This window comes from Stomoxys calcitrans, chromosome 1, assembly GCF_963082655.1.
Source record: "Stomoxys calcitrans chromosome 1, idStoCalc2.1, whole genome shotgun sequence".
Classification (NCBI taxonomy): domain Eukaryota; kingdom Metazoa; phylum Arthropoda; class Insecta; order Diptera; family Muscidae; genus Stomoxys; species Stomoxys calcitrans.
The window spans coordinates 205,525,304-205,552,790 of record NC_081552.1 but is presented as its reverse complement, the minus strand read 5'-3'; the positions used below and the strand labels follow the sequence as shown (position 1 = coordinate 205,552,790).

Here is a 27,487-nt window from a genome sequence, read left to right as displayed (position 1 = left end):
AAAACGGATTTTAAATGCTCCTTTTTTGGAACCAAGACTTTAAATCGAGATATCGGTCTATATGGCAGCTATATGCAAATCTTGATCGATCTAGACCAAATTGCAGAAATATGTGGAGGGGCTTAACTTAACTCTCTGTCCCAAATTTCGGCGACATCGGACAATAAATGCGCCTTTTATGGGTCCAAACCCTTAAATCGAGGGATCGGTCTATATGGCAGCTATATCCAATTCTGGACCGATCTGTGTTATATTGCAGAATTATGTCAAGGGATTTAACTTAACTCTCTGTCCCAAATTTCGGCGACATCGGACAATAAATGCGCCTATTATGGACCCAAAACCTTAAATCGAGGGATCGGTCTATTGACAGCTATAACCAAATCTGGACCGATCCGGGCTAAATTAACGAAAGATGTCGAAGGGCCTAACACAACTCCCTGTCCCAAATTTCAGCAAAATCTGATAATAAATGTGGCTTTTATGGGCCTAAGACCCTAAATCGGAGGATCGGTCTATATGGGAGCTATATCCAAATCTGAACCGATCTGGGCCAAATTGACGAAGGATGTCAAAGGGTCTAACACAACTCATTGTCCCACATTTTAGCAAAATCTGATAATAAATGTGGCTTTTATTGGCCTAAGACCCTAAATAGGCGGATCGGTCTATATGGGGGCTATATCAAGATATAGTCCCATATAGCCCATCTTCGAACTTAACCTGCTTATGGAAAAAAAAGAATGTGTGCAAAGTTTCAGCTCTATATCTCTATTTTTAAAGGCTTTAGCGTGATTTTAACAGAAAAACAGACAGACAGACGGACGGACATGTCTAGAAAGTCTTATATCGATACGCTGATTAAGAATATAACTACTTTATAGGGTTGGAAATGGATACTGCGATGTGTTGCAAACGGATTGACAAAATGAATATACCCCCATCCTTTTGTAAGATTCGGTATATCGGGAAGTGCATCTATCCCGCAAAATCCACAAGGCATTTGCAGATTTGCTATTAATAATAGGTTGAGTTAGGTTAGGTTTAAGTGACAGTCTATTGAGAAGATGCCTTCTACTTCCTACCGTTGAATCATCCAGGTCTCATTAAAAAGCCCACAAACTTGCGAATGCCCACATCAGCTAAGTCAGACAAGTTCTATAAGAAAAAGACCCTAAAATGAAACTCCTTCTAACTGCTAGTGCGGGACACACACACAGAAGGTGTTCTATAGTCTCTTCTTCTTCGATGTACTCACAGCTTCTGCAAAAGTCGTTGCTGGCAACCTTCAGCCTGTCAGCATGTCTTCCGATTAGACAGTGACCTTTCATGACGGACACAATGACTGGGACGTCTGTTTTAGCCAATGACAACAAAGCGGTAGGCAGACCCCTTCAAGTCTTGACCAGACTACATAGTTTTGGAATACCCATGAACATTTTACTAAGGAACAGAGGCAAACTTCTTACATATCAATGAGTGCTGCCCGATGCAAGTTTAAGCTCAATGATAAGGGACCTCCTTTTTATAGCCGAGTTTAAACGGCGTTCCGCAGTGCGATACCTCTTCGGGGAGAAGTTTTAGCATGGCTTGTATGTATGGCATAGTACATCTCAAATATCGCCAGCATTAAGAGGGGAAAACAACCGCTGAAAATTGTTTTCCAATGGTGTCGTTAGGATTCCCATGCAAGCGTTCAGCTTCATAGGCGAACATGTTTAACTCTGCGCTACGGTGGCCTTCATTATTGTTTCGTTAAATTCTTATGGAACCTACAAATCTTGTTATCTTATTATGTAAACAACCCACCGTTAAAACCTGATAAAAATACACATACTTCAAAAAATCTTATGGCACGTTCTCACTTAAAATTCTTCTCAAGAGACATTACAATCATTGTAAACGCTTTTTGTTAACATTATGTTGACCCTGACCTATAAATCAAAAATACTCAGAATGGATTAACAACATGATGACCAAGATATGTTGACTGTTTTCTTTTTTGTTAACGGCGAGTTTAAAATGAGCACTAATAGTGGTACAACTATTGGGTTGCCCAAAAAGTAATTGCGGATTTTTTAAAAGAAAGTGAATGCATTTTTAATAAAACTTAGAATGAACTTTAATCAAATATACTTTTTTTACACTTTTTTTCTAAAGCACGCTAAAAGTAACAGCTGATAACTGACAGAAGAAAGAATGCAATTACAGAGTCACAAGCTGTGAAAAAATTTGTCAACGCCGACTATATGAAAAATCCGCAATTACTTTTTGGGCAACCCAATATATACAAGCCCTGGTATCAGAGATGAAACAATTACATTTGAAAGGTGTAATTAGATATTGAATACTGAAGAGACAAGCTAAAGATTACAAGCAAGTAATAAAAGTTCATTTAGTGATATGCTTAAGATTCCCTCCAATGACAAAACACTGACATATTAAACAAAGTTACCGTGATGCACAACCATAAAAATTCAAATTTTCACCATTTGTTTGATAGATTTTCGTCTCTTTAACGGCAATAAATCATTTATTAAAGCAATTAAAGCATTGCAACTTGATGATTGCAATCATAATCGGTTATTGAATGCAGTAGCAAAAAATTTTTATATTGCTCAAAGCAAACTTGCTTTGCTGAAATTCTGACATTGTCCATATATAAAGTTCAATGTTCTTTTATGGACTTTGCCTGAAAGTTAGACAAAAAACGATTTACAATCTTAAATTGTTAGATTGTTTAAAATCCAACCGTATCAGAGCAATGTTTATGGTAAAACTAGTTCTTGATATGCGTTTTAAAACAAAAAATCATGGTTTACCTTGGATATGCACAAGACATGTTACAGACACCTTAAAACCCACAATGAATTATGAAAAGAATTTGAAAACAACATTTGATACGGCACCAGAGTTCTGTGTAAGAAGCTGAATTATGTTTTTATAACCACCACCAAAGGATAAGGGGTATATTCATTTTGTCATTCCGTTTGCAACACATCGAATTACCCATATTCTTGATCGTCGTAAAAATCTAAAACCATCTAGCCATGTCCGTCCTTCTGTCTGTAGAAATCACGCCACAGTCTTTAAAAATGCGAGATATAGAGCTGAAACTTTGCACAAATTCTTTTTTTGTTCATAAACAGGTTAAGTTCGCGGATGAGCTATATCGGTCTTTATCCCCCATATAGACCAATCCGCCGATTTAGGGTCTTAGCCCTATAGAAGCCACATTTATTACCCGATTTTGCCAAAATTTGGGACAGTGAGTTTTATTTGGCCACTCGACATTTTTCTTCAATTTGGCCCCGATCAGTTCAGATTTGGTTATAGCTGCCATATAGACCATCTCCCGATTTAAGGTCTTGGGCCCATAAAAGACGCATTTATTGTTAGATGTCGCCGAAATTTGGGACAGTGAATTGTGTTAGGCCCTTCGACGTCATTCTTTAATTTGGCTTAGATCGGTCCAGATTTGCATATAGCTGTCATATAGACCAATCCGCCAATTTAAGGTCTTAGACCCATAAAAGCTACATTTATTATCCGATTTTTCTGAAATTTAAGACAGTGAGTTGTGATAGGCCAGTCGATTTTTTTTTCAATTTGGCCCTGATTGGTTCAGATTTGGATATAGACCAGATTTGGTTATAGCTGCTTCAGAAAAATGTCGAAGAGCCTTCACAACTCGCTGTCCTAAATTTCGCCAGAATCGGCCAATAAAGGTGCCTTTTATGAGCCTAAAACCTTAAATCGAGAGATCGGTCTATATATCAGCTATATTCAAATCTGGACTGATCTGGGCCAAATTGAAGCTGGATGACGACATCGGACAATAAATGCGCTTTTTATGGCCCCAAAGCCTTAAATCGAGAGATCGGTCCATAGGGCTGCTATATCCAAATCTGAACCGATCTGTGCCATATTGCAGAAGTATGTCGACTCACTGTCCCAAATTTCAGAAAAATCGGATAATAAATGTAGCTTTTATGGGCCTAAGACCTTAATTCGGCGGATCGGTCTATATGACAGCTATATCCAAATCTGAACCGATCTAAGCCAAATTGAAGAAGGACTTTGAAGGGCCTAACACAACTCACTGTCCCAAATTTCGGCAACATCGAACAATAAATGCGCCATTTATGGGCCCAAAACCTTAAATCGAGAGATCGGTCTATATGACAGCTACATTCAAATCTGGACCGATCGAAGCCAAATTGAAGAAGGACATCGAAGGTCCTAACACAACTCACTGTCCCGAATTTCAGAAAAATCGGATAATAAATGTAGCTTTTATGGGCCTTAGACCTTAATTCGGCGGATCGGTGTATATGACAGCTATATCCAAATCTGGACCGATCTAAGCCAAATTGAAGAAGGATGTCGAAGGGCCTAATACAACTCACTGTCCCAAATTTCAGCAAATTCGGATAATTAATACGCCTTTTATGGGCCCAAAACCTTAAATCGAGAGATCGGTCTATACAGATCGGCTACATTCAAATCTGGACCGATCTGGGCCAAGCTTCAGAAAAATGTCGAAGCGCCTTACACAACTCGCTGTCCCAAATTTCGCCGAAATCGGACGATAAATGCGCCCTTTGTGGCCCCATAACCTTAAATCGGCAGATAGGTCTATATGGTACCTATATCCAAATCTGAACCGATCTTAAAGCTTAACACAACTCACTGCCTCAAATTTCGGCGACTTCGGACAATAAATGCGCCTTTTGTGGGCCCAAAACCTTAAATCAAAAGATTGGTCTATATGGCAGCTATATTCAAATCTGGACCGATCTGGCCCAAATTGAAGAAGGATGTCGAGGGGCTTAACGTATTTCATTGTCACAACTTTCGGCGACATCGGACTATAAATGCACCTTTTTAGGCCCAAAGCCTTAAATCGAGAGATCGGTCAAATTATGGAAGTATATCGAGGAGCTTAACTTAATTCACTATCCCAAATTTCAGCAAAATCGGATAATAAATGTACCTTTTATGGGCCTAAGACCCTAAATCGGCGGATCGGTCTATATGACAGCTATATCCAAATCTGGACCGATCTGAGCCAAATTGAAGAAGGATGTCGAGTGGCCCAACACAACTCACTGTCCCAATTTTGGCAAAATCGGATAATAAATGCGCTTTTTATGGGCGCAAGACCTTATATCGAGAGATCGGTCTATATGGGGACTATATCAAGATATAGTCCGATATAGCCCATCTTCGAACTTAACCTGCTTATGGACAAAAAAAAAAGAATCTGTGCAAAGTTTCAGCTTAATATCTTTATTTTTAAAGACTGTAGAGTGATTTCGACAGACGGATGGACGGACGGGCATGGCTAGATCGTCTTAGATTTTTACGCTGATACTTTGTAGGGTCGGAAATGGATATTTCGATGTGTTGCAAATGGAATGACAAAATGAATATACCCCCATCCTTCGGTGGTGGGTATAAAAAAAAACATTTTCTTTGACCGGCCGGGGGATTCGAACATGGGTTTGCAACTACTTAAGGGCATGGGAGTCCTGTGTGCTACACGCATATTAACAACTAACCCAACAAAACGATGTGTTCAAAATCCACAAATTTCAATTATATTGTCTGTCAAGTCTCTGCAAACCTACTTCAACATATAGTCTTCAATTCAATGCTCACAATTTGTTGAGAATTTAAAGTTTTCCATACAAATTCGGTAGTTGATTTTCTCACAGAGTTATTTTTTCTGTGCAGAATCGACAAAAAGTGAGATAATTTTGAGCTACCGCGGCAATTTGTTCAGTTATTAACGGCAACACTGGTTCCCAACAGAATGACAAAATTAGTATACCACCCATTCTATGGTGGAGGGTATAAAACATTTGAATTTTTTGAACTTTCTTATAGCCGTTGTCTAGTGTGCTTTAAAAATTTGTTGTTGCATGTTGATTACTGCATCTAATGTGATGACTAGTGCAATAATTTTATTGCAAATGATATGGTATAAAAGTAAATAGTTTTTCTTTTCAGATCGTGATTTAGGCAAGTATTCGTCTTAACGCTTAATTTGTGCTTATTGGTCTATTCATAATCATTTACTTCCTAAATAAAATCATCGTTTGTTTTTATCGCACATCTGTTAGTCGGAGTGAAATTGTTAGTTTTCGGAAAAGAGACAAACACGCGATGCAATCCCCATGCCAACAATTAAGTAATTGGCCGATATAAGTATATGCCATATTGATGCATGCACACATGTATTCAAATTTCTCACAAATAGACTCATAATTTGTTTCACTGAAGAATCTAATAAATTATAGTGTTTAAGTAAAACTGACGCCAGCGGTTTACAAATTAGTTATGACTTTTTGAAAAGCGGAATTAGATGAGGAATGCTCTTAATTGTGCCAAGTCTAAGGTTTTAGATAAACACCTAGTACATCTAGCTCTTGGAAAAAGGCAATAACTCATTTTTTTCTACAGAAAAGAAGAAAAGATAGATCTTGTGTCTTGTATTACATTCCAAAGGTTAGCAGTTGATAGATTTCCTTCAAATAGTTCACAATCTTTCTTATCTCTAAAATTATTTCACATCTTGTACCACTGAAGTCATAGAATTTTGAATCACTTTCTTCGTTTAGTTGTAATCACATTTTATATAGCCCTGTGTCGAAACAAAACTCTAGCAGCTTAATGCCATTGACATTGATCGTTCTCTTCGCTACGATAGCTCCCTAACGTAAATGTCAAAGTCAGCCGTGCAGCTACGAGCCAACAGACAATTTTTGCCAACTTCGTATAGGTTTATTTAACATAAGTAGGCCAAGAGGCTACTGGGTAATGTAATTTTCTCTATTCTCTGCCAAAATTGTTGTGTTTGCTTTATCAACAACAACAACAATTATAGCCACTTTAAAAGCCATTCAACTCGGCATTCTACCCAACATATGTATGTGAGAAACAACTGCTCAGCCATGTGCCATGAGATCAGCATTACCATATTTCACTCCCTTCACCACCCACACGCACGTGACATGCATTTGCATACGAAGTGAAAAGAACTATGTGAAAAATAATCAGAAGTTTAAAAGGGGCCAGTCACAGGGCCTATTGAATCAAACATCCTTCAATGGTGGTTATAAATAGTAATCTCATCTGAGAGCCTAAATAATTGTTGGGTTGCCCAAAAAGTAATTGCGGATTTTTCATATAGTCGGCGTTGACAAATTTTTTCACAGCTTGTGACTCTGTAATTGCATTCTTTCTTCTGTCTGTTATCAGCTGTTACTTTTAGCTTGCTTTAGAAAAAAAGTTTAAAAAAGTATATTTGATTAAAGTTCATTCTAAGTTTTATTAAAAATGCATTTACTTTCTTTTATCCGCAAATCCGCAATTACTTTTTGGGCAACCCATTTTAAAACATAAGAGCTTTGTAGTAAAGGTGTGATACAAATTTTAGTAATACTGGAATAAGTTTTAGTTCTACTGGGACCACTTATCAAATATTGATTTCCGCCTTTATAAGGTACTAGCTGACCCGGGTCCGCTCCGCTGCGTCTTCTTTTACTTTATATGGAACAAAAGTTTCCTTGGAATATTTATTTTCGACAATTAAAGATCTTTCAGTGAAATACCATGCTAACTTGACCAACAGTTTAAGAATATGAGTGCCTTTGTCTGAATCCCATATGATCTTTATTGGTCTACGAATTTAAGTTTGGATAAGGTGTACTCCACTCTTAAAATACTTCATTTCAGACCGATATTCTCATGATGTCTGATTTATTGGTGTTTTGGGGCGAGAGGTGGTCCCCCAGATAATTGGCCCTGAAAAAATATCAGCATTGTGATCTTCTCTAAAATACCATTTACCCCATATTGCCATTGGCTTAAGAAGAGTTTACAGGATGCGGCGTCCCCCAAACACATGGCCCCAAAATAGGTTATCAAATTCGTTTTCTAATCTCAAAGACCTTTCATTTGAGCCACATATTGGCATGGTCGAAAAATGTTAACCCTTTGGGGAAGGGGTGATGCCCTAAATACATGGTCCTACATTTGGATATCGAATGCGTATTTTGGGAAAGGTCCCGAAAATGGGTATCAATTGTTGCTCTACCCCCCAATACCATTTAAGCTCCACATTGACATAGTCAGTAATTATGCCAGACTTAGTGTTGTTTTAGGAATTGGGGTGTTTCGTGTAATGGAAGATTTGTTGTCTAAAGAATTACACTACTCCCATGGTATACACATGATTCTGTGCACCTGTTGGAAGTTGTATTGATGGCTTCGAACGATGTAGGCAACGGCAATGGCTCTCGTTGTTGCTCCGTGTGGCCAGGTTCAAATCCCGGCTGGGCCCTGACGAATTTTTATTTTTTTCTGTATAGTTTGCCCTTTCATTCAATCGCCCTGTCATATACGCTCTTGAATTTTTTTTGAATACATTCTTTAGATGCAATGCATTGACTAAGTGCATTTTAGTAAATTTTAATTTCACATATAACGGCTAAAGAAATGAGCAAAATATTAGTACAACACATGAAAACATATCGCAAGACACATGCTGTAGAAATTGGAAAAAATCCAATTACGAAAAAATTTTGAGGAAAAATTATATCCCAAAACAACTATAAAGAGAACAAATCTCTACAGAAGTTTCCATCAAAATCAAAACTTAACAATCAAATTAGCGATGATTATTTGATTTTGATGCATTTTTCTCCACCTACATTAAAAGTGTAAATTAGAGGGTATCATTATATGGACACTATATTTAAATCTGAATCGGTTTTGAGGGCCTTTTGCAGAGGTGTTTAGATAAGTAATAACACCATCGGTACTGAATTTCATGCAAATGAGTGCAAATAAGTAAAAGCGTGCTAAGTTCGGTCGAGCCGAACCACCATGAATTCTGCAAAAAAAAAGTAAGGAAAGGCTTTATAGTAACCTACTTTATAATACCCTACACCTACCAAAGGTGTACAAAAGGGTGTACACATATATAAGTACAAAATGGTGGCTATATCTCATTCTGAACCAACTTTGATGGATCTTGGCGTATGTATTCAGATAGGTTATTAAAATTACTGTATCAAATTTCGAGCAAAGCAAACATGTTCAAAATTTAATAACTGCGGCAAACAAATGACAAAAAATTACCCAAAATGTGACGAACATATAGATGAGAGCTATATCCAAATCTGAACCGAGTTCAATCAAACTTAATGGATGTTGTGGAAGTCGTCGAGGAAAGCGTTGTACAAAATTTTGGGAAGATTGGTCAATAAATGCGCTTGCAGTGGGTCTAGGAGTGAAAATCGGGCGACGTATATATATATATATGAGAGCTATATCTAAATCTGAACCGATTTCTATAAAATTCACCAGTAATATCGAGAGTCATTAGAAAATCCTTCCTGCCAAATTTCGAGAGAATCGGCTAACAAATGACCATTTTATTGCTGTATTACTGCAAATCGGACGAACATATATATGGGAGCTATGTCCAAATCTGAACCGATTAATATAAAAATCCCCAGTAATATCAAGAGTCATAAGAAAATCTCTCCGGCCAAATTTCGAGAGAATCGGTTAACAAATGACCATTTTATTGCTGTATTACTGCAAATCGGACGAACATATATATGGAAGCTATATCCAAATCTGAACCGATTTCTATAAAATTCACCAGTAATATTGAGAGTCATAAGAAAATCCATCCTGTCAAATTTCGAGAGAATCTGTTAACAAATGATCATTTTATTGCTGTATTACTGCGAATCGGACGAACATATATATGGGAGCTATATCCAAATCTGAACCGATTTCTATAAAATTCCATATTAATATCGAGAGTCATAAGAAAATCCTTCCTGTCAAATTTCGAGAGAATCTGTTAACAAATGACTATTTTATTGCTGTATTACTGCAAATCGGACGAACATATATATGGGAGCTATATCCAAATCTGAACCGATTTATATAAAATTCACCAGTAATATCGAGAGTCATAAGAAAATCTCTCTGGCCAAATTTCGTGAGAATCGGTTAACAAATGACCATTGTATTGCTGTATTACTGCAAATCGGACGAACATATATATGGGAGCTATATCCAAATCTGAACCGATTTTTTCCAACTTCAATAGGCTTCGTCTCTAGACCGAAAAACTTGCCCATACCAAATTTGAAGACGATCGGATGAAAATTGCGACCTGTAGTTTGTATACAAATTAATATGGACAGACAGTCGGACATACAGACAGACGGACAGAAAGTGATTCAGGGTCGATCGGTATATCAATGGGTCTATCTCTCTTCCTTTTTGGGTGTTACAAACCAATGCAAATGCGCAAGTTATAATACCCTGTACCTCAGTAGTGGTGTAGGGTATAAAAACTAGTTGAATGATATAATTTTATTCCATATACCAAACTTCTGTCAAATCAGCAAAAATAAAAGCTTCTAGGAACTGAACAAGGATGATCTAGAGACCGCTTCACATGGGAGCTATATCAGGTTATAAACTGATCTGGACCATATTTAACACATTTGTTGGAATTCGTAATAGGACACCGCAAGCAAAATTTCAGCCAAATCGGACAAAAATTGCGGCTTGTAAGGACTCAAGAGGTCAAATCGGAAGATCGGCTATCAGGTTATAGACCAATTTGGACCGTACTAGGCAGAGTTGTTTGAAGTCATAACAGAACACCACATGCTCAATTTCAGCCAAATCGGACAAAAATTGCGGCTTGTAAGGGCTCAAATCGGGAGATCGGTTGAAATGGGAGCTATATCAGGTTAAAGACCGATTTGGACCGTACCTGGCACAGTTGTTGGATGTCATAACAGAACACCGCATGCCAAATTTCAGCCAAATCGGACAGGGGCTCAAAAACTCAAATCAGGAGATCGGTTTTATATGGGAGCCATATCTAAGTCTGAACCGATGTAGCCCATTTGCAAGACCCAACGACCTACATCAATATTAAGTATCTGTGGAAATTTTAAAGCGGCTAGCTCTACACGCCAGACGGAGGGACGGACATGGCTAGATCAACACGGAGCATCGAGACAAATACTTCGAGGTGTTACAAACGGAATGACTAGATTAGTATACCCCCATCCCATGGTGATGGGTATACGAATGAACACCTTATACGGGTGAATAAGCAAATTTGCCAATGATAATTGCACGAAGGAACCGGGGCAAACTTTTCACATATCACTCAGCGCTGTTCAAATCAAATTTTAAGCTCAATAATAAGGGTCCTCCTTTTTACAGACGAGCCCGAACGGCGTACCGCAGTGCGATACCTCTTTGGGGAGAAGTTTTACATGGCATATTACCTCACAAATGTTGCCAGCATTAGGAGGGGATAACCACCGCTGACAATTTTCTCTCAAGTTCTTGCCAGTATTCGAACCCAGGCATTCAGCGTAATAGGCGGACTTGATAACCTCTGCGCTACGGTGGCCTCCGATTTAGTAAGAAGTGTTTTTGGAAAATTTCAAATGCTAGCTTTACTCGATGAAAATTTAGTGTGCTTTTGACAAGCAGACAGGCATACAGACGGACGGACCGTCGGATGTGCATGGATAAATCGGCTTAGAATTTCAAGACGACCAATAGTATGTATGTACTTTGTTGGGTCTCTGTTCACTACTTCGATGAGTTACAAACGAAATGACGTAGTTAGTATACCCGCATCCTATGATGGAGGGTATACAACTTAATCTTGCTGATATTCAAAGTCACAAGCATTTCATTTACAATCCCAATTAGGTAATATATTTGTTCCATATGCCGCAGCCACTGTGCCATGTGGGTGATACATATGGCTGTAGCTTTTGCCTAATATTTATATTTCGTTGGCTTTATTTACAATTGTGCTATTTTAAAATACCAAAAAGATCTTAAAATATTTTAATTGTTGAATTTGTTTGCTATGCTATGACAAAGAAACTATGTACATGAGTACATACATCATTTATCATTACGTTACCACATATATTTGAATTTTGTTTTCAATTTTTTCTATTGCAGAACAAATATTGCCATCAAGTGTCTTGACGTGTTTTACCCTACCCATAGGCCTGTGGCAGTTTGCTGAATTCGTCTCGTTAGAATGACTAAAAATGGTCAAACAAATCCGGCATATGTTCCAGATGCCACAGATAAAGCATCAAAGAAATATTCATTGGAGTTAGCGGAAAAGGGTGATAAGTCGGTCATAGCAGCGAATCAGGATAGCTATGATCCCTATAAGCATCGCGAGGTGGAGCATCCCACAACGTAAGTTTTTTAAATATATCAAAAAAAAAAAAAACAAACTTTGTAAACATTTAAAATTTGTCCTTATCAAAATGCAGAAATTCCGAAACCATGTTTCATTTCTTGAAAGGGTCATTGGGAACTGGCATATTGGCCATGCCAAATGCCTTCAAAAATGCTGGCTATATTTCAGGAAGCATTGGTACAATTGTGATAGGAGCCATCTGCACATATTGCATTCATCAGCTGGTCAAGGCCGAATATGAATTGTGTAAACGTCGAAAGGTAGGCTACCCCTCAATCGCTTGTTGTTTGAAAAAAAAAACAAAAAAATGTACTTTTTTCTTTTCTGTCATAGACTCCTAGTATGACCTACCCCAAAGTAGCGGAAGAAGCTTTGTTAGAAGGTCCCACCTTCTTCCACAGATTCGCCCCATACATTGGCGATTTGGTCAACACGTTCCTGCTGATTTACCAATTGGGCACATGTTGTGTGTATGTGGTATTTGTCTCCTCCAATATCAAATCGGTAGCCGATTACTATCTGGAATCCCCCATTGATGTACGCATTTGTATGCTGATCATACTCATGCCCCTCATTCTCATCAACTATGTTCGAAATCTGAAATATTTGGCCCCATTCTCCACTTTGGCTAATGCCATAACTATGGTGTCCTTTGGCATAATTTGTTATTATCTTTTCCGTGAACCCATAACGACGGAGGGCAAGGAAGCCTTCGCCCCAGTGAGTGGATTCCCATTGTTCTTTGGCACCGTTCTATTTGCATTGGAAGGTAAGTTGAAATACAATCATAGGTTAAACAAGTAAAAGGGAGTTAAGTTCGACCAGGCCGAATCTTATGTACCCTCCATCATGGATCGCATGGGACTAGTTATTTGAATCAATTTAGGTAGGTTATGGACCGTACTTAGTAAGGCTGTTAAAAGTTATAATACAATAAATAAGTAAACGCGTGCCAAGTTCGGCCGGACCGAATGTTGGGTACCCACCACCATGGATTAGCTAAAAATGTACCCTTATAAACTGAGTTTCTATTTGAATTATTTTGGTCTCAAGAAGTCATATCGCGATACCGCTATTTAGGGGGGACTATATCAACATATTGACCGATTCGTATAAAACTTGGTATGGATGTTGTAAGTCATAAGAAAGGGGTTTGGGCCAAATTTCTGCCAAATCGGGTGAAAATTTAGGCTTCATAGGGGTGAAGAAGTCAAATCCGGGGAACCGTTTATATGGGGGCTATATATGTTATTGGACCGATTCGCATAAAACTTGGCACTGATATTGAAAGTCATAACTCAAGTCTTTGTTCCACATTTCAGCCAAATCGGATGAAAATTTAAGTTTCTAGGGGCTCAAGAAGTCAAATCGGGGGATCGGTTAATATGGCGGCTATATCTGCTTATAGACCCATTCGGATCATATTTGGCATGGATGTTTAAAGTCATCCAAATCGGATGAAAATTGAGGCTTCTAGGGACTCAAGAAGTCAAATGGGGGGATCGGTATATATGGGGGCTATATCTTCTTATAGACCGATTCGGGTCAAACTTGGGATGGATATTGGAAGTCGTAACTCAAGTCTTTGTTCCAAATATCAGCCAAATCGGATATAAATTAAGGTTTCTAGGGGGTCAAAAAGTCAAATCGGCTGACCGTTTTATATAGGGGCTATATCTGTTTATAGACCGAATCGGATCATACTTGGCATGGATGTTTAAAGTCATAACACAAGTCTTTCTTCCACATTTCAGCCAAATCGGACGAAAATTGAGGCTTCTGGGGGCTCAAGAAGTATAATCCGAGGATCGGTATATAAGGGGGCTATGTCTGTTTATAGACCGATTCGGATCAAACTGGGCATGGATGTTTAAAGTCATAACACAAGTCTTTATTCCACATTTCAGCCAAATCGGTTGAAAATTGAGGCTTCTAAAGGCTCAAGAAGTCAAATCCGGGGATCGGTATATAAGGGGGCTATATCTGTTTATAGACCGATTCGGATCATGCTTGGCATGGGTGTTTAAAGTCATAAAACAAGTCTTTGTTCCACATTTCAGCCAAATCGGATGAAAATTGAGGCTTCTAAAGGCTCAAGAAGTCAAATCCGGGGATCGATATATAAGAGGGCTATATCTGTTTATAGACCGATTCGGATCATACTTGGCATGGATGTTTAAAGTCATAACACAAGCCTTTGTTCCAAATTTCAGCCAAATCGGATGAAAATTGAGGCTTCTAAGGGCTTAAGAAGTCCAATCGGGGGATCGGTTTATATGGGGGATATATCTTTTTATAGACCGATTCGGTTCATACTTTGCATGGATGTTGAAAGTCATAACACAAGTCTTAATTCCACATTTCAGCCAAATCGGATGAAAATTGAGGCTTCTCAAGGCTCAAGAAGTCAAATCCGGGGATCGGTCTATAAGGGGGCTATATCTGTTTATAGACCGATTCGGTTCATACTTGACATGGATGTTGAAAGTCATAACACAAGTCAATGTTCCAAATTTCAGCCAAATCGGATGCAAATTTAGGCTTCTAAGGGCTCAAGAAGTCAAATCCGGGGATCGGTATATAAGGGGGCTATATCTGTTTATAGACCAATTTCGGATCATAATTTGCATGGATGTTGAAAGTCATAAGACAAGTCATTGTTCCAAATTTCAGCCAAATCGGATGAAAATTAAGGCTCCTAAGGGCACAAAAGTGTAGAACATCCGGCAAACTGCTCGAATACAAACAGCACGCTTATGTCAAGGGAAGGTCAGTGAAGACTGACCTGCACGAGGTTGTGCATAAAAAAGAAGAATCCTTCGATGCCAAAACTTACACCCTGATGGTATGCATTGACATCGAGGAGGCTTTTAACAATGTGCGGGCCGACATACTGATCCAATGCTTAGGCCAGTACCGGGTGCACCCGGTCCTTAGAGACTGCATAAGCCATATGCTAAGGAATAGGTGGATAAATTGTGTGTCCCATGACATAAATATAAGGGAGAAGTGGCCACGGGGGGGATTTTATCGCCACTGCTAAGAGAGACCACCATAAATGACCTATTACGAATTCTGGCTGAGCAGGGATTTGAACCCGTCTGCTACTCAGACGATGTCACAATACTTCTAAGGGGTAAGGATCCGAACCAGCTATGCAGAAGGGTCGAAAAGGTCTTGCAGAGAAGACTGAAATATGCCTGTTCACGAGGAAGATGAAGGTAAGCCAATATGACGCACCACGTTTCCTCAATAATCGATATCTGACAAGGTCAAATACTTAGGTGTGATCTTGGACAGTAAACTAAATTGGAAGTGTCACATTCAGAAGCGTGCTGAGAAGGCTCACAGATGTTAGACACAATGTAGACGGGACGGTAGGCTCGAAATGGGGTCTGAATCCGACGATCGAGTCCACTGGCTCTACAGGAGCGTGATTACACCAATACTTACGCCTCAGTAGTTTGGTGAACTGCTATGTTGAAAAAGTGCACCATGAGGACCATACAACAGGTTCAGAGAACATGCTGTCTTGGCATAGGCGGAGCGATGAGGATCACGCCCACTAGGGCACTGGAGACTATTCTAGATATCAGACCCATTGACATACAGATTAAGTGGGAGGCAGCCACTGCGACTATGAGACTTAAGGCAATGGGAGAATGGATTTAGAATGGGAGCAGTTTATACCAACGCGGTATAATCGAGCCGACAATAGGAAACCTGGAAGGAAGGGAAGAGGTTTCCGATCGGATTCCTGAGATGGACCTTGAAGTGGAGTGCGAAGCACAGCTGTCAGCGGCACAGTCTTGGATTGACGGAACCCTAGTATTGCCATCTGCAAGATCATGTTACATGGATGGTTCAAAGCTAGAGGACAGAGTGGGCCTGAGAGTCCACATTGAGAACCCAGGGACTGAGATCTGTTTCAGACTAACTGACCATAATACGGTCCTGCAGGCGGAGATCCGGGCGATCGCGGAATGCGTGAGGTGGAGCGGTGCTAACGCAAGGACGTCGAGTGTGAACATCTTTAGGGACAGTAAAATTGCCATAAGGGCAATAACAACCAGGACGGTATGGTCGGGAATAGTCTTGCAGCGTAAGAAGAAGATTAACGCCTTCTTTGAGAATGGCAAAATCCGCATCGTTTGGCTACCGGGCCATAACGGAGTAAGGGGGAACAAAAGGGCAGACGATTTGGCGGTGAAGGCCAGAGGACGACTGTCAAGAAACTTGGTTAACCCGAAACCTCTCGGGTCGACGCAGTTCGAGTTAAGGGCGTGGGCGACGAATGCGCATGCAACCCTGTGGAATGGCGAAACGGTCGGTAGGACGACGAAAATCCTATGGGGGATCCAAATCGTGAGAAGACGAGGCTATTACTGAAAGGAAGTAAGGAGGAGGTCAGTGTAAGAAGATTAACGCCTTCTCTGAGAATAACATCGTCCACATCGTTTGGGTACCGGGCCATAACGATGGAAGGGGGAACGAAAGGGCAGACGATTTGGCGGTGAAGGGCAAAGGACGGCCGTCAAGAAACTTGGTTAACCCGAAGCCTCTCGGGTCGACGCAGTCCGAGTTAAGGGCGTGGGCGACGAATGCGTATGCAACTCTGTGGAACAACGAAACGGTCGGTGGGACGGTAAAAATATTATGGGGGGATCCAGATCGTGAGAGGACAAGACCATTACTGAAAGGAAGTAGGAGTTCAGTATAGCTTTTGGTATCATAACAGGACACATAGGACTACGAGCTCACTTATGTAAAATCGGTGCGGCAAGTGATAGCATGTGTAGGGCATGCGAGGAAGATGATGAGACGTTGGAGCATTTCCTTTGTCATTGCCCGGCTTTCGCGTCTAACAGATACCGGCACTTAGGTGGGGACACAATACCAGACATAAACCAACTTAGGGGCGTGGGATGGAAAACAATGAAGGATTTTGTAAGTAGCACGGAATTTCTAACTTAGATTTTTTTCAAGGTTGCTTTTGTTTAAGTATTTAGAGCGAACAACAAGCCGATTACTGGCTAAGATGTATGTCCAAAGTGGCATGTGTTTTTTTTTATTTCTAACATCCAAAACGCAGGGGATGTCCCCTATACATGCAGTGCATTGCGTTGGCGAGAGGAAATTTGAAATTGGAGGGGGGAAAGGGATGTAGTGCTTATTGACATTTGTCTTAAATCTTTGGATGTCAAAGTGGATGGGAAAAACATTAGCCGAAAGTCGATTCCACATACGAACGGTTCAAGCAAAGTAAGAATTCTCCTTATAATGCATTGTGCGGTCCGCTGGCCAATCAATTGCAAACGGGTGTGAGTTCCTGTAATGTCTAGTATCGCTGACATACATCCTTACATCAGGAATAAGAAGACGGATATCACATACAAGTACCGATAGAACAGCGCCATACAACCCATATTGCGACGATGTATAAGGGAGGTAATAGACTTGGATGCTTTACTGTCCCCAATCAATGCCATCGCTCTCCTCTGTACACGGTCCAGTAGCCTCAGAATGCTTCTTTTGACACTTCCTAAGCCCAACGAACATCACTTTGTATTTTCCTGCCCGGATCATCAAGAGCTTCCGATTGCTGAACATTTATACCGTTGATAGATGGTCGTAATGGGTCAGTGTATCTTTTGTGTGACAACAGGTAGCACTGAGTCTTCCGTGCATTAAAATCTACTCGATTCATTCAACCCCACTCAGAAATGGCCAGCAAATTCTGGTAGAGTGTATGGTCCATAACCCGCCTCTTGTCCTCAATTTCTCGAAGACTCGGCCTATGGTCGAATGAGTACGAATGACAGAGATTGCTGTCATCCGCAAATGAGAAGATTGGATTCGATGTTTGACCCAACAAATCGTTGATGAAAATAAAAACAAATAAGAGCGTGCTAAGTTTGGCCAGGCCGAATCTTATATACCCTCCACTATGGATCGCATCTATCGAGTACTTTGCGCAGTATCTCTTTTTAGGCAAACAAAGAATAATGAATATGGACGGAGGAGGAGGTGGAGCTATATCAAGTTATAGTCCGATTCGGGGCTCAAGAAGCAAAATCGGGAGATCGGTTTATATGGGAGCTGTGTCAAGCTATAGATCGATTCAGACCATATTGCACACGTATGTTGAAGGCCATGGGAGAAGCCGTTGTGCAAAATCTGTGCCAAATCGGAAGAGAATTGCGCTCTCTAGAGGCTCAAGAACTCACGATCCCAGATCGGTTTATATGGCAGCTATATCAGGGTATGGACCAATTTGGACCATACTTCGCATAAATGTTGGAAGTGATACCAAAGCACCACCTGCAAAATTACAGTCAAATCGGATAGGAATTGCGCCCTCTAGAGGCTTAAGAAGTCAAGACCCAAGACCGGTTTATATAGCAGCTATATCAGGTTATGGACCGATTTAAACCATACCACGCACAGTTGTTAGAAGTGATATCAAAACACTGTGTGCAAAATTTCAGTCAAATCGGATAAGAATTCCGCCTTCTAAAAGCTCAAGAAGTCAAGACCCAAGGTCGGTTGTTACAAACAGAATGACGAAATTAGTATACCCCCATCCTATGGTGGAGGGTATAAAAAGAGAAGGAGAAAGAACACCAGCGGTCAATTTATGCTCATTAAATGAGAACCCATCTATATCGACTCGAATAAGGCGATCTCTGAGAAAGCTCGAAATAAAAGCGAACGAAGCCATTACCGACACCAAATGCGACAAACTTTGATAGTAGTGCACCGTGCCAGACCCTATCAAATGCCTTGGGGATATCCAGAGCCACAACATTACTCTCACCAAACTGGTAGATTGAGCGACTTCAAAGTTCCGACTGAAGTGCCATGAGATCGCCCGCAGAGCGATTTCTGAGGACCCCATACTGCTGGTCGCTAAGAAGGCCCTTAGCCTCTAAATACCTCACAAGATGGTGATTAACCATGGTCTCCATTACCTTGGAGAGAGCGGAGCATATAGCAGTTGGCCGATAATTCGCAGGGTTGTTTGCCTCACCCTTCTTGGGTATTGGCTGAACGTTCGCAACCTTTCAACGCACCAGAAAGACTGCCGCACGGTATGTAAGGTTGCGTAATGGACGAGCGAGCGTCGAAGAACACCTGCGTAAGACAAGTGTTGATATGCCATCCGAGCCCGGGAATTTAGACATTCTCAAGAACCCTTTTAACTCCACGAGTTTGATAAAATATTTGGGGCATGACGCCAGATACATTTCCGATTGAGGGGAGTGGTTGATTCCTATCCGGCAGGGAAGAGTTCCCTGCAAATATATCAGCCAACAGGTTAGCTTTATCAACAGGGTCAGTGAACGTTTGATCATCCTTAACAAGGCACGCCGTTCGGACTCGGCTATAAAAAGGAGGTCCTTAACCATTGAGCTTAAACTTGAATCGGACTGCACTCGTTGATATGTGAGAAGTTTTCCCGCCCCTGTTCCTTAGTGGAATGTTCATGGGCAAAATTTGGAACATTTGAGAAAAGAGCACGATGTGGTGGATATTGTTTTCAGGCCCAAGAGTCTGGGGGACCACCTAACCCTTGAAAACACCCCTAGATCGGACACCATGAGAATATCGGGCTGAAATTAAGACTCCCGCACGGTAGGCTAGGTTGAAAAGGTTGCCTAATGGACGAGCGAGCGTCGAAGAAAACTTGCGTAAGACAAGTGTTGATATGCCATCGGGGCTCGGGCATTTATTTACGTCTAGATTCTCAAGAACACAAACTCGTTGAGTTAGAGTTTGAAAAAATATTTGGGGCATGACGCCAGATACATTTTCGATTGAGGGGAGTGGTTGATTGCTATTCGGCAGGGAAGAGTTCCCTGCAAATATATCAGCCAACAGGTTAGCCTTATCAACCGAGTCAGGGAACGTTTGAACGACAATAAGCTCATACTTCCTCGTGTAGAAGCAAGAACCTTAGTACGCAGACGCTGTTCGTAAAGAAAATTTTCGCGCCTAAGCACATTGCCACACGAAGATCTTGCCTGCTTGCGCAGCAGTTCAGTATTGGTTAAACATCCGCACCCTCTTTTCAACCTAACCTAACCTAGTTTCTGCTTATCAACCGGGTCAGTAAACGTTTGCTCATCCTTAACAAAAGTTGGAATAGATGAAGAACTACCCTTTACTCTTCTTACGAACGACTAAAAGCTCTTACTTCCCCGTGTAGAAGCAAGAACCGTAGTACTCAGAGGCTGTTCGTAAAGAAAATTTTCGCGCCTAAGCACATTGGCACACGAAGTTTTTGCCTGCTTGCGTAGCAGTTGAGTATTGGTTAAACATCCGCACCCTCTTTACAACCTAACCTAATTCACAATAGTTTCTGTTTATAATGGGAAACCACGCAAAGAACTTGACAAATGTGATCCTTGAGGGAGGGTATATAAGATTCGGCCCTGCTGAACTTAACAAGCTTACACTTGTTTTTGGTTAAAAATTAATTTTACAATATTTTTATTTAAAAAAAAATAATCTTTTTGCAGCCATTGGTGTCATTCTACCTTTGGAGAATGAAATGAAAACTCCCAAAAAATTCGGAGGATCCTGCGGCGTCCTTAATCTGTCTATGATTCTGATTGTTTTCTTGTATGTGGGCATGGGTCTATTTGGCTACTTGAATTATGGCGATGAAATTGAAGGATCTATAACATTGAATTTACCAGCAAAAGAAGTGTAAGTTTTCCAGACACCTTTTTTAAGACAAAAAAATGTGTATTCACAACATTTGCTTCCAACCCAACAGATTGGCACAAAGTGTCAAGGGAATGTTGGCATTTGCCATTTTCATCACTCATAGCTTGGCTTGCTATGTGGCCATTGATATCACCTGGAATGATTATGTGGGACGCAAATTGGGGCCACAACGTTCGAAATTATTTTGGGAATATGTGGTGCGCACCTGCTTGGTTCTGGTGACATGTAAGTATCGCAATGATTTAATGTGAAACTTTTCGAAGAGCATCATTTTTTTTTAAATAATTGTAAATTACAGTCTTATTGGCTGTTGCCATACCAAATTTGGAGCTATTCATCTCATTGTTTGGTGCCCTGTGCTTGTCCGCTTTGGGTTTGGCCTTCCCTGCTCTTATACAAATCTGCACACATTGGTACAATACCCATGGGACAGCTAAAGTTTGGTTAATTTTTAGTAAGTATGAAGAAATATTCAACCATTAACCGCTGAATGGGTGGAAAACTAAACAAAAATAGTAAAGGAAAGCGACAAAATGAAGGCGTCAACAGATGAAACAGTAGACTGAATACCAAATACCACCTATCTCACTTATATTAGCTTAATATTTATTATTCTCTAAACATGTTTTTATTTCATTTTATTACAGGCAATTCTGTCTTGATTATAGTTGGCATACTCGGTTTAGTAATCGGTACATACACATCACTGGCGGAAATTATTGCCACATTTTCAGACTAAATAAGTCCATACAACACATGTCAAGCAGTTCCATAACAGTATAGAGTACATCATTAAAACATTCCACTGTCAAACAATAATACAGAGTTAAGCTTTAGCATAGTCTAATTTATTTATTATCAAAACATAGCTGGGACCTAAACTGTACGTCATTGTCGTTGTTAAATAAATTTATAAAATAAAAAGTGAATGCCATTTTAAGAGTTTATAACAATAATTATAAATTGAAACTAATCCAAACATTTTTCTAATACGACTTTGTGATATTTAAAAAAAGAGAGTATTGTACCTAACTACCTACCCAAAATACCTACAAATATGAAAAGTAGTTGTGATACCGAATACCTGTATGTATGTATGTAAATGTATTAAGATGATTAACAATTCATGAAATGTGAAATAAAACCAATTTTCATGACATAAATTATAGTCCCGTTATTTTTAAGGTCCCTTTATGTACCCCCCCATATGATATTATAAACACATGAAAGATATACGATCCCAAAAACAAACACATCCCAAAAACGAATAGAAAAATTCATCAAACTCTTCACAGAAGTTGCATGAACATAAATGATTGCCTCTAGGTTAAGTTCATAAATTCTGATAAACTAACCAGTAGCCTAGGAATTCAATTCTTCAAATAAACATTCAATATATACCAGTGAATAGAATTATTTCTTCCCATTTCTGTAGAACCTTGTTAAGCTCGAGAACAAATAAAATATTTATTTAAATAGTGAATGTGTTTTATTAAAGTGCTAGCTGGACCAGGGCCGATCCGTTGCGCCTTCTTTTACTTCATATGGAACAAACTTTTCAGTAGGATAAGTTGGACTGTTTAAATTCACATTAATTATGCATGGAGAGTTAATTACTTCTTAATTACTTCTTTATTACTTCTTTATTACTTCTTTATTACTTCTTAATTACTTCTTAATTGGGGTCAAATCATGTTGTTATAAAACTGTCATTGATATGGAAATTACGTAGCCCTTTTTTGTTAGGGAATCCTCATTGTACATTTATCTCTATGCTATGTCACCCTTTCTTGTTGTGGGATCCTCATTATGTTGTTATAAAACTGTCATTGATATGGAAATTATGTAGAAATTTTCTGTTATAGGACCCTGATTGTATATTGATTCTCTATGAATGCTAGGAAGGTTTCGGCACTAGCCCTTTTTTGTTGTGGGATCCTCATTATGTTATTATAAACTGTCATTGATATGGAAATTATGTAGACCTTTTTTGTTAGAGGATCCTCATTGTACATTGATCTCTATGTATGCTAGGGAGGATTATTATAAACGGTCATTGATATGGAAATTATGTAGACCTTTTTTGTTAGAGGTTCCTCATTGTACATTGATCTCTATGTATGGTAGGGAGGATTCGGCTTAGCCCTTTTTGTTGTGGGATCCTCATCATGTTGTTATAAAACTGTCAATGATATGGAAATTATGTGGCCCTTTTTTGTAAGGGGAATGGGAGATTCGAACTTGTGTGAGCTGCTATTTCGATTAGGAATTTGGGATCCTACGTTTTTATTTGTGGGTGTTATTACTAGGAATGGTGTTGATTTAACTGAAAAGTGGGATTGAAACTATTTGGTTTGTCAATTATGGAGTTATAAAAATTCATTGAGTGTGACCCTCACTGTATGCTATGAATCCTGTGGGTATTGCGCATTTCTTGTGTTTTGTAAAGATGTAAACTGCGGTAAGGCAGAAAAAAGGGAATGTTTGGTTTGATTATTATCTAAAAATTGTTTTCAAGGGTGCCTTAGTTGGGGGTTAATGTTGACTTTTTTCCACTTAAAGTGTGACCGTCACCGTATGTTATGAATGCTGTGGCACTTGCGCATTTCTAGTGTGTGTGTGTGTGTTGTAAAGTGTGTAGGATATGTTTATTAAGGGGTTGATGGTCGTTTTCTAACTCTGAGTTTTTAATTTTTTTGTCTCTATATGTTGCCAGTGAGTGGTATCCATAAAGACTTCATTGTGTTGTAAACTGCGATTAGGTAGTAAGGAATATTCTCTGTGTGACTTCTAATAAAAACACGAAAGAATTCGAAAAAAACCAATCATTTCTAAGATTTCTATCTGAAGAATAAGATGGCAAACCAACATTTCCAAAGGAGCCAGCCTTTGTTTTCCCAACATGATGAGAATCAAAAAATACAGAATGAGAGCAACAATTCTCATAATTCAATTAATGAACCTGTTGCAATTTCTTTCCAACTTAGCCAAAATCTAAATATTTTCGCAGGAGAGTGAAAGAGAAGTATTTTTGGATATTTCCCAAAAAAATTGTACAACAATGTGAGGCCTCACAAAGTCAACAAATCATAAGTGACGATGAGGAATGTATTCCTGAGACTGATGACGAGCAAGATGATGCAAATTCTATCCAGGAAATATTTCCATGGAGATTGTTCCCAAACCATTTCGACCCAAACAGTCAGCCTATACCTGGATCGGTCGAAGACGATATGTTGCGGATATCGGAAGAGGAGAAAGAGACCGTATTGAACCAAGAGTTAAGGAAAGTTGAAGGGGACTGGAATACAGAAATGGATCCAGTTATTTTTAGTAGTTTAGAAATGTTTTTTTAAATATCCTGTAAAAGTATAAAGAATTATAAATGAAAATTTAGGAGAAATTTATATATAACTAGCTGACCCGGGCCCGCTCCGCTACTCCTTCTTTTACTTTATATGAAGCAAAAATTAAAGAGCTTTTAGTGAAATACCATATGATCTTTATTGGTCTACGAAACTAAGTTTGGATGTAAGGTGTACTCCATTCTTAAAAATACTTTATTTCAGCCCAATATTCTCATGGTGTCTCATTTAGGGGTGGTTTTCGGGGGTAAGGTTGCCCTCCAGACACTTGGCCCTGAAAAAATATCATCAGCATCGTGCTCTTCTCTCAAATACCATTTTCTTAAACCCCATATTGCAATTGGTTTTGACGGGAGTTTACAGGATGAGGCGTCCCTCAAACACTTGGGCCCCAAAATAGGTTATCAAATTCGTTTTCTAATCTCAAATGCCTTTCATTTCAGCCACATATTGGCATGATCGAAAATTGTTTACCCTTTGGGGGGTGTTTTGGGGAAGGGGTGGTGCCCTAAATACATGGTCCTACATTTGGATATCAAATTCGTATTCTACTCCCAAATGCCTTTATTTGAGCCCCATATTGCGATCGTCAGTAAGAAATTGCTTGTTGTGGGGTATTTTGGGAAAGGGGTAGACCCCCAGAAAATTGGTCCCGAAAGTGGGTATCAATTCTTGCTCTACCCCTCAATTCCTTTCATTTAAGCCCCACATTGACAGGGTCGTCAAATATGCCCAATTTAGGGGTGTTTTGGGGAGTGGGGTGGTTCCCCAATCACTAAGCCCTCAAAATGTATCAGCAACGTGCTCTATTCTCATATATTTGCACCCCATATTGCCATTGGCCTTAAAATTGGATATCAAATTCGTTTTCTAATCTCAAATGCCATTCACTTAAACCCCTTATTGAAAAATCCAGCAAATATATCCGACCTTCACTGTCTTGAAGACCCAAATTGTCTTGGTGAGCAAATTCGTCCTACTTGGGGGTTGTTGCGGTGGTGGGACGTCCCCTAGATAGTTGCTCTCGAATGTTGATGTCAGATTCATGGTCTACTCCCAAATATCCTTCATTTGAGCTCCATTTTTATATAGTCGGCAAACATGACCGGTTTGGGGGGGGGGGTGTTTTGGGGGATGGAGCGGCCACTCAGTGAGTTGGCCTTGAAAATATGTATTGGATTCGTATTATACTCTAAAATACCTCTTTTTGTTTGGTGTTATGGGGGTGGAATGGCCCTATAGACACTTTTCCCGAACATTGCTATCAGATTCGTGCTTTACTTTTAAAGACCTTTTATTTGAGTCCCATATTGCTATGGTCGTGAATTTGTCTTCTTTGGGGAATGTTCTCGGACGGCCCACTAAACACCTGGCCCCACATCTGGATATCAGATTCGTATTCTTCACACAAATACCTTTCATTTTAACCTCATATTGCCATGGTCAGTAAATAGGTCCTGTTTGGGGGGTGTTTTGGGAAAAGGGTAGACCCCCAGAAACTTTGTCCCAAATTTGGATATCAGATTCGTATTTTACTTGCAAATATCTTTCATTTGAATCTTATAACAGATGTGTACTCAGCTTACAAATATCTTTCGTTTGTTAAATATGTCCTGTTAAGGGTTTTTTTTTTTTTTTTTGGGGGGGGGGGGGAGGGAGTTTTGAGACACCAAGGAATAAATTCAGATCAGATATTGCCATATTGCTTTCTTTAGATACCCATATTGCTGAAAACGGTTAAAGTCTCCTGTTGATTGGTGTTTTTGGGGCACCCCCGACACCTAGAGTAACGTTTGAATGCCAAGTTCGTACCTTAAATACCTTTCATTTGATACCCATATTGCCCAAAGCGGTGAAAGTGTCCTCTTGGGCCTTTTTTTGGGGTGGGAGACCCCCCGAAAGTTAAGAGTGAAATTTGTATACCAAATTCGTACTCTACTCTTAAATACCTTTCATTTGATACCCATATTGTCCAATTGTACACATGTCCGTTCGGGTGGGTTTTTGGATGGGGCGTCCCCCCAGGTTATTTAACCCCAAAATTTTTTAACAATTTCTTGTTTTTTGGGGTACCATAAGGTGACATACAAAATTTCGCTTTAATCGCTGCACGCATCTCCGATATTGGATATCATAAAATGCATTTTCACCGGTGGCCCAAACTCTAGCATCTGTGAAAATTTCATGAAAATCGGTTCAGCCGTTTTTGAGTCTATACGGAACAGACCAACAAATTAACAAATAGATCTAGGGGGGGGGGCCCTAGGAAAGCACGCTTACTTACGAAGGAGTTAAGCTAGCCGCTTGGAATTTTGCACAAATACTTCTTATGGGTGTAGGTCGGTTGTAAATGGACCATATCGGTCCATGTTTTCATATAGCTGCCATATAAACCGATCTGGGGTCTTGAATTCTTAAGCCTCTAGGGGGCGCAATTCCTATCCGATTTGACTGCAATTCGCACGAATCCTAACTTCTTGAGTCACTAGAGGACGCAATTCTTATCCGATTTGGCTGAAATTTTGAATGAGGTGTTTTGTTATGATTTCCAACAACTGTGCCAAGTATGGGTGAAATCGGTGGATATAAACCGATCTGGGGTCTTGACTTATTGAGCCTTTAGAGGGCGCAATTACTATCTAATTTGGGTGAAATTTTGTACATCGACTTCTCCCATGGCCTTCAACATGCGTGTCAATTATAGTCTGAATCGGTTTATAGCCTATTACAGTTCCCCTTTTTGAGGGCGTAATTCTTATTCGATTTGAAATTTTACACAATGACTTCTACTATGGTCTCCAACATTCATTCCTTTTTTGGTCCAAATGCGCCCGATAATGCTATGTTGGAGAAAAGTACTCTTAATTTGGAAATTTCTACTTAATTCAGTTGAAAATGTATTCCTGTGGATTTTTCTACTCTCAAATAACTCTTATATAAACCCCCAATAAGTAAAAGTCCTGTTTAAGAGTGTGGTGGATTTCCAGAGACTTGGTCTCAAAAGTGGAAGTCAAATCCATTCCATACTGCCATGGTCGGTAAATATGTCCGATTTGAGGGGTTCTTTGGGGGTGACCCACGAAACACTTAGTCCCAC

General features: G+C 39.7%; 1 protein-coding gene across 1 annotated transcript in view; it reads left to right on the top strand.

Annotated features, from left to right (window-relative positions):
• The window catches only part of LOC106090942 (proton-coupled amino acid transporter-like protein CG1139), a 56,175-nt gene extending 33,672 nt beyond the window's left edge, over positions 1-22,503 (top strand). The window contains exons 3-9 of the mRNA XM_059360696.1: positions 12,040-12,288; positions 12,366-12,552; positions 12,626-13,061; positions 20,815-21,004; positions 21,075-21,250; positions 21,324-21,479; positions 21,673-22,503. Coding sequence (XP_059216679.1) covers positions 12,122-12,288; positions 12,366-12,552; positions 12,626-13,061; positions 20,815-21,004; positions 21,075-21,250; positions 21,324-21,479; positions 21,673-21,764 — 1,404 coding nt within the window. The 5' untranslated portion in view covers positions 12,040-12,121 and the 3' untranslated portion in view covers positions 21,765-22,503. The remainder of the gene's footprint in view (positions 1-12,039; positions 12,289-12,365; positions 12,553-12,625; positions 13,062-20,814; positions 21,005-21,074; positions 21,251-21,323; positions 21,480-21,672) is intronic.
• Positions 22,504-27,487: the final 4,984 nt, after the last annotated feature.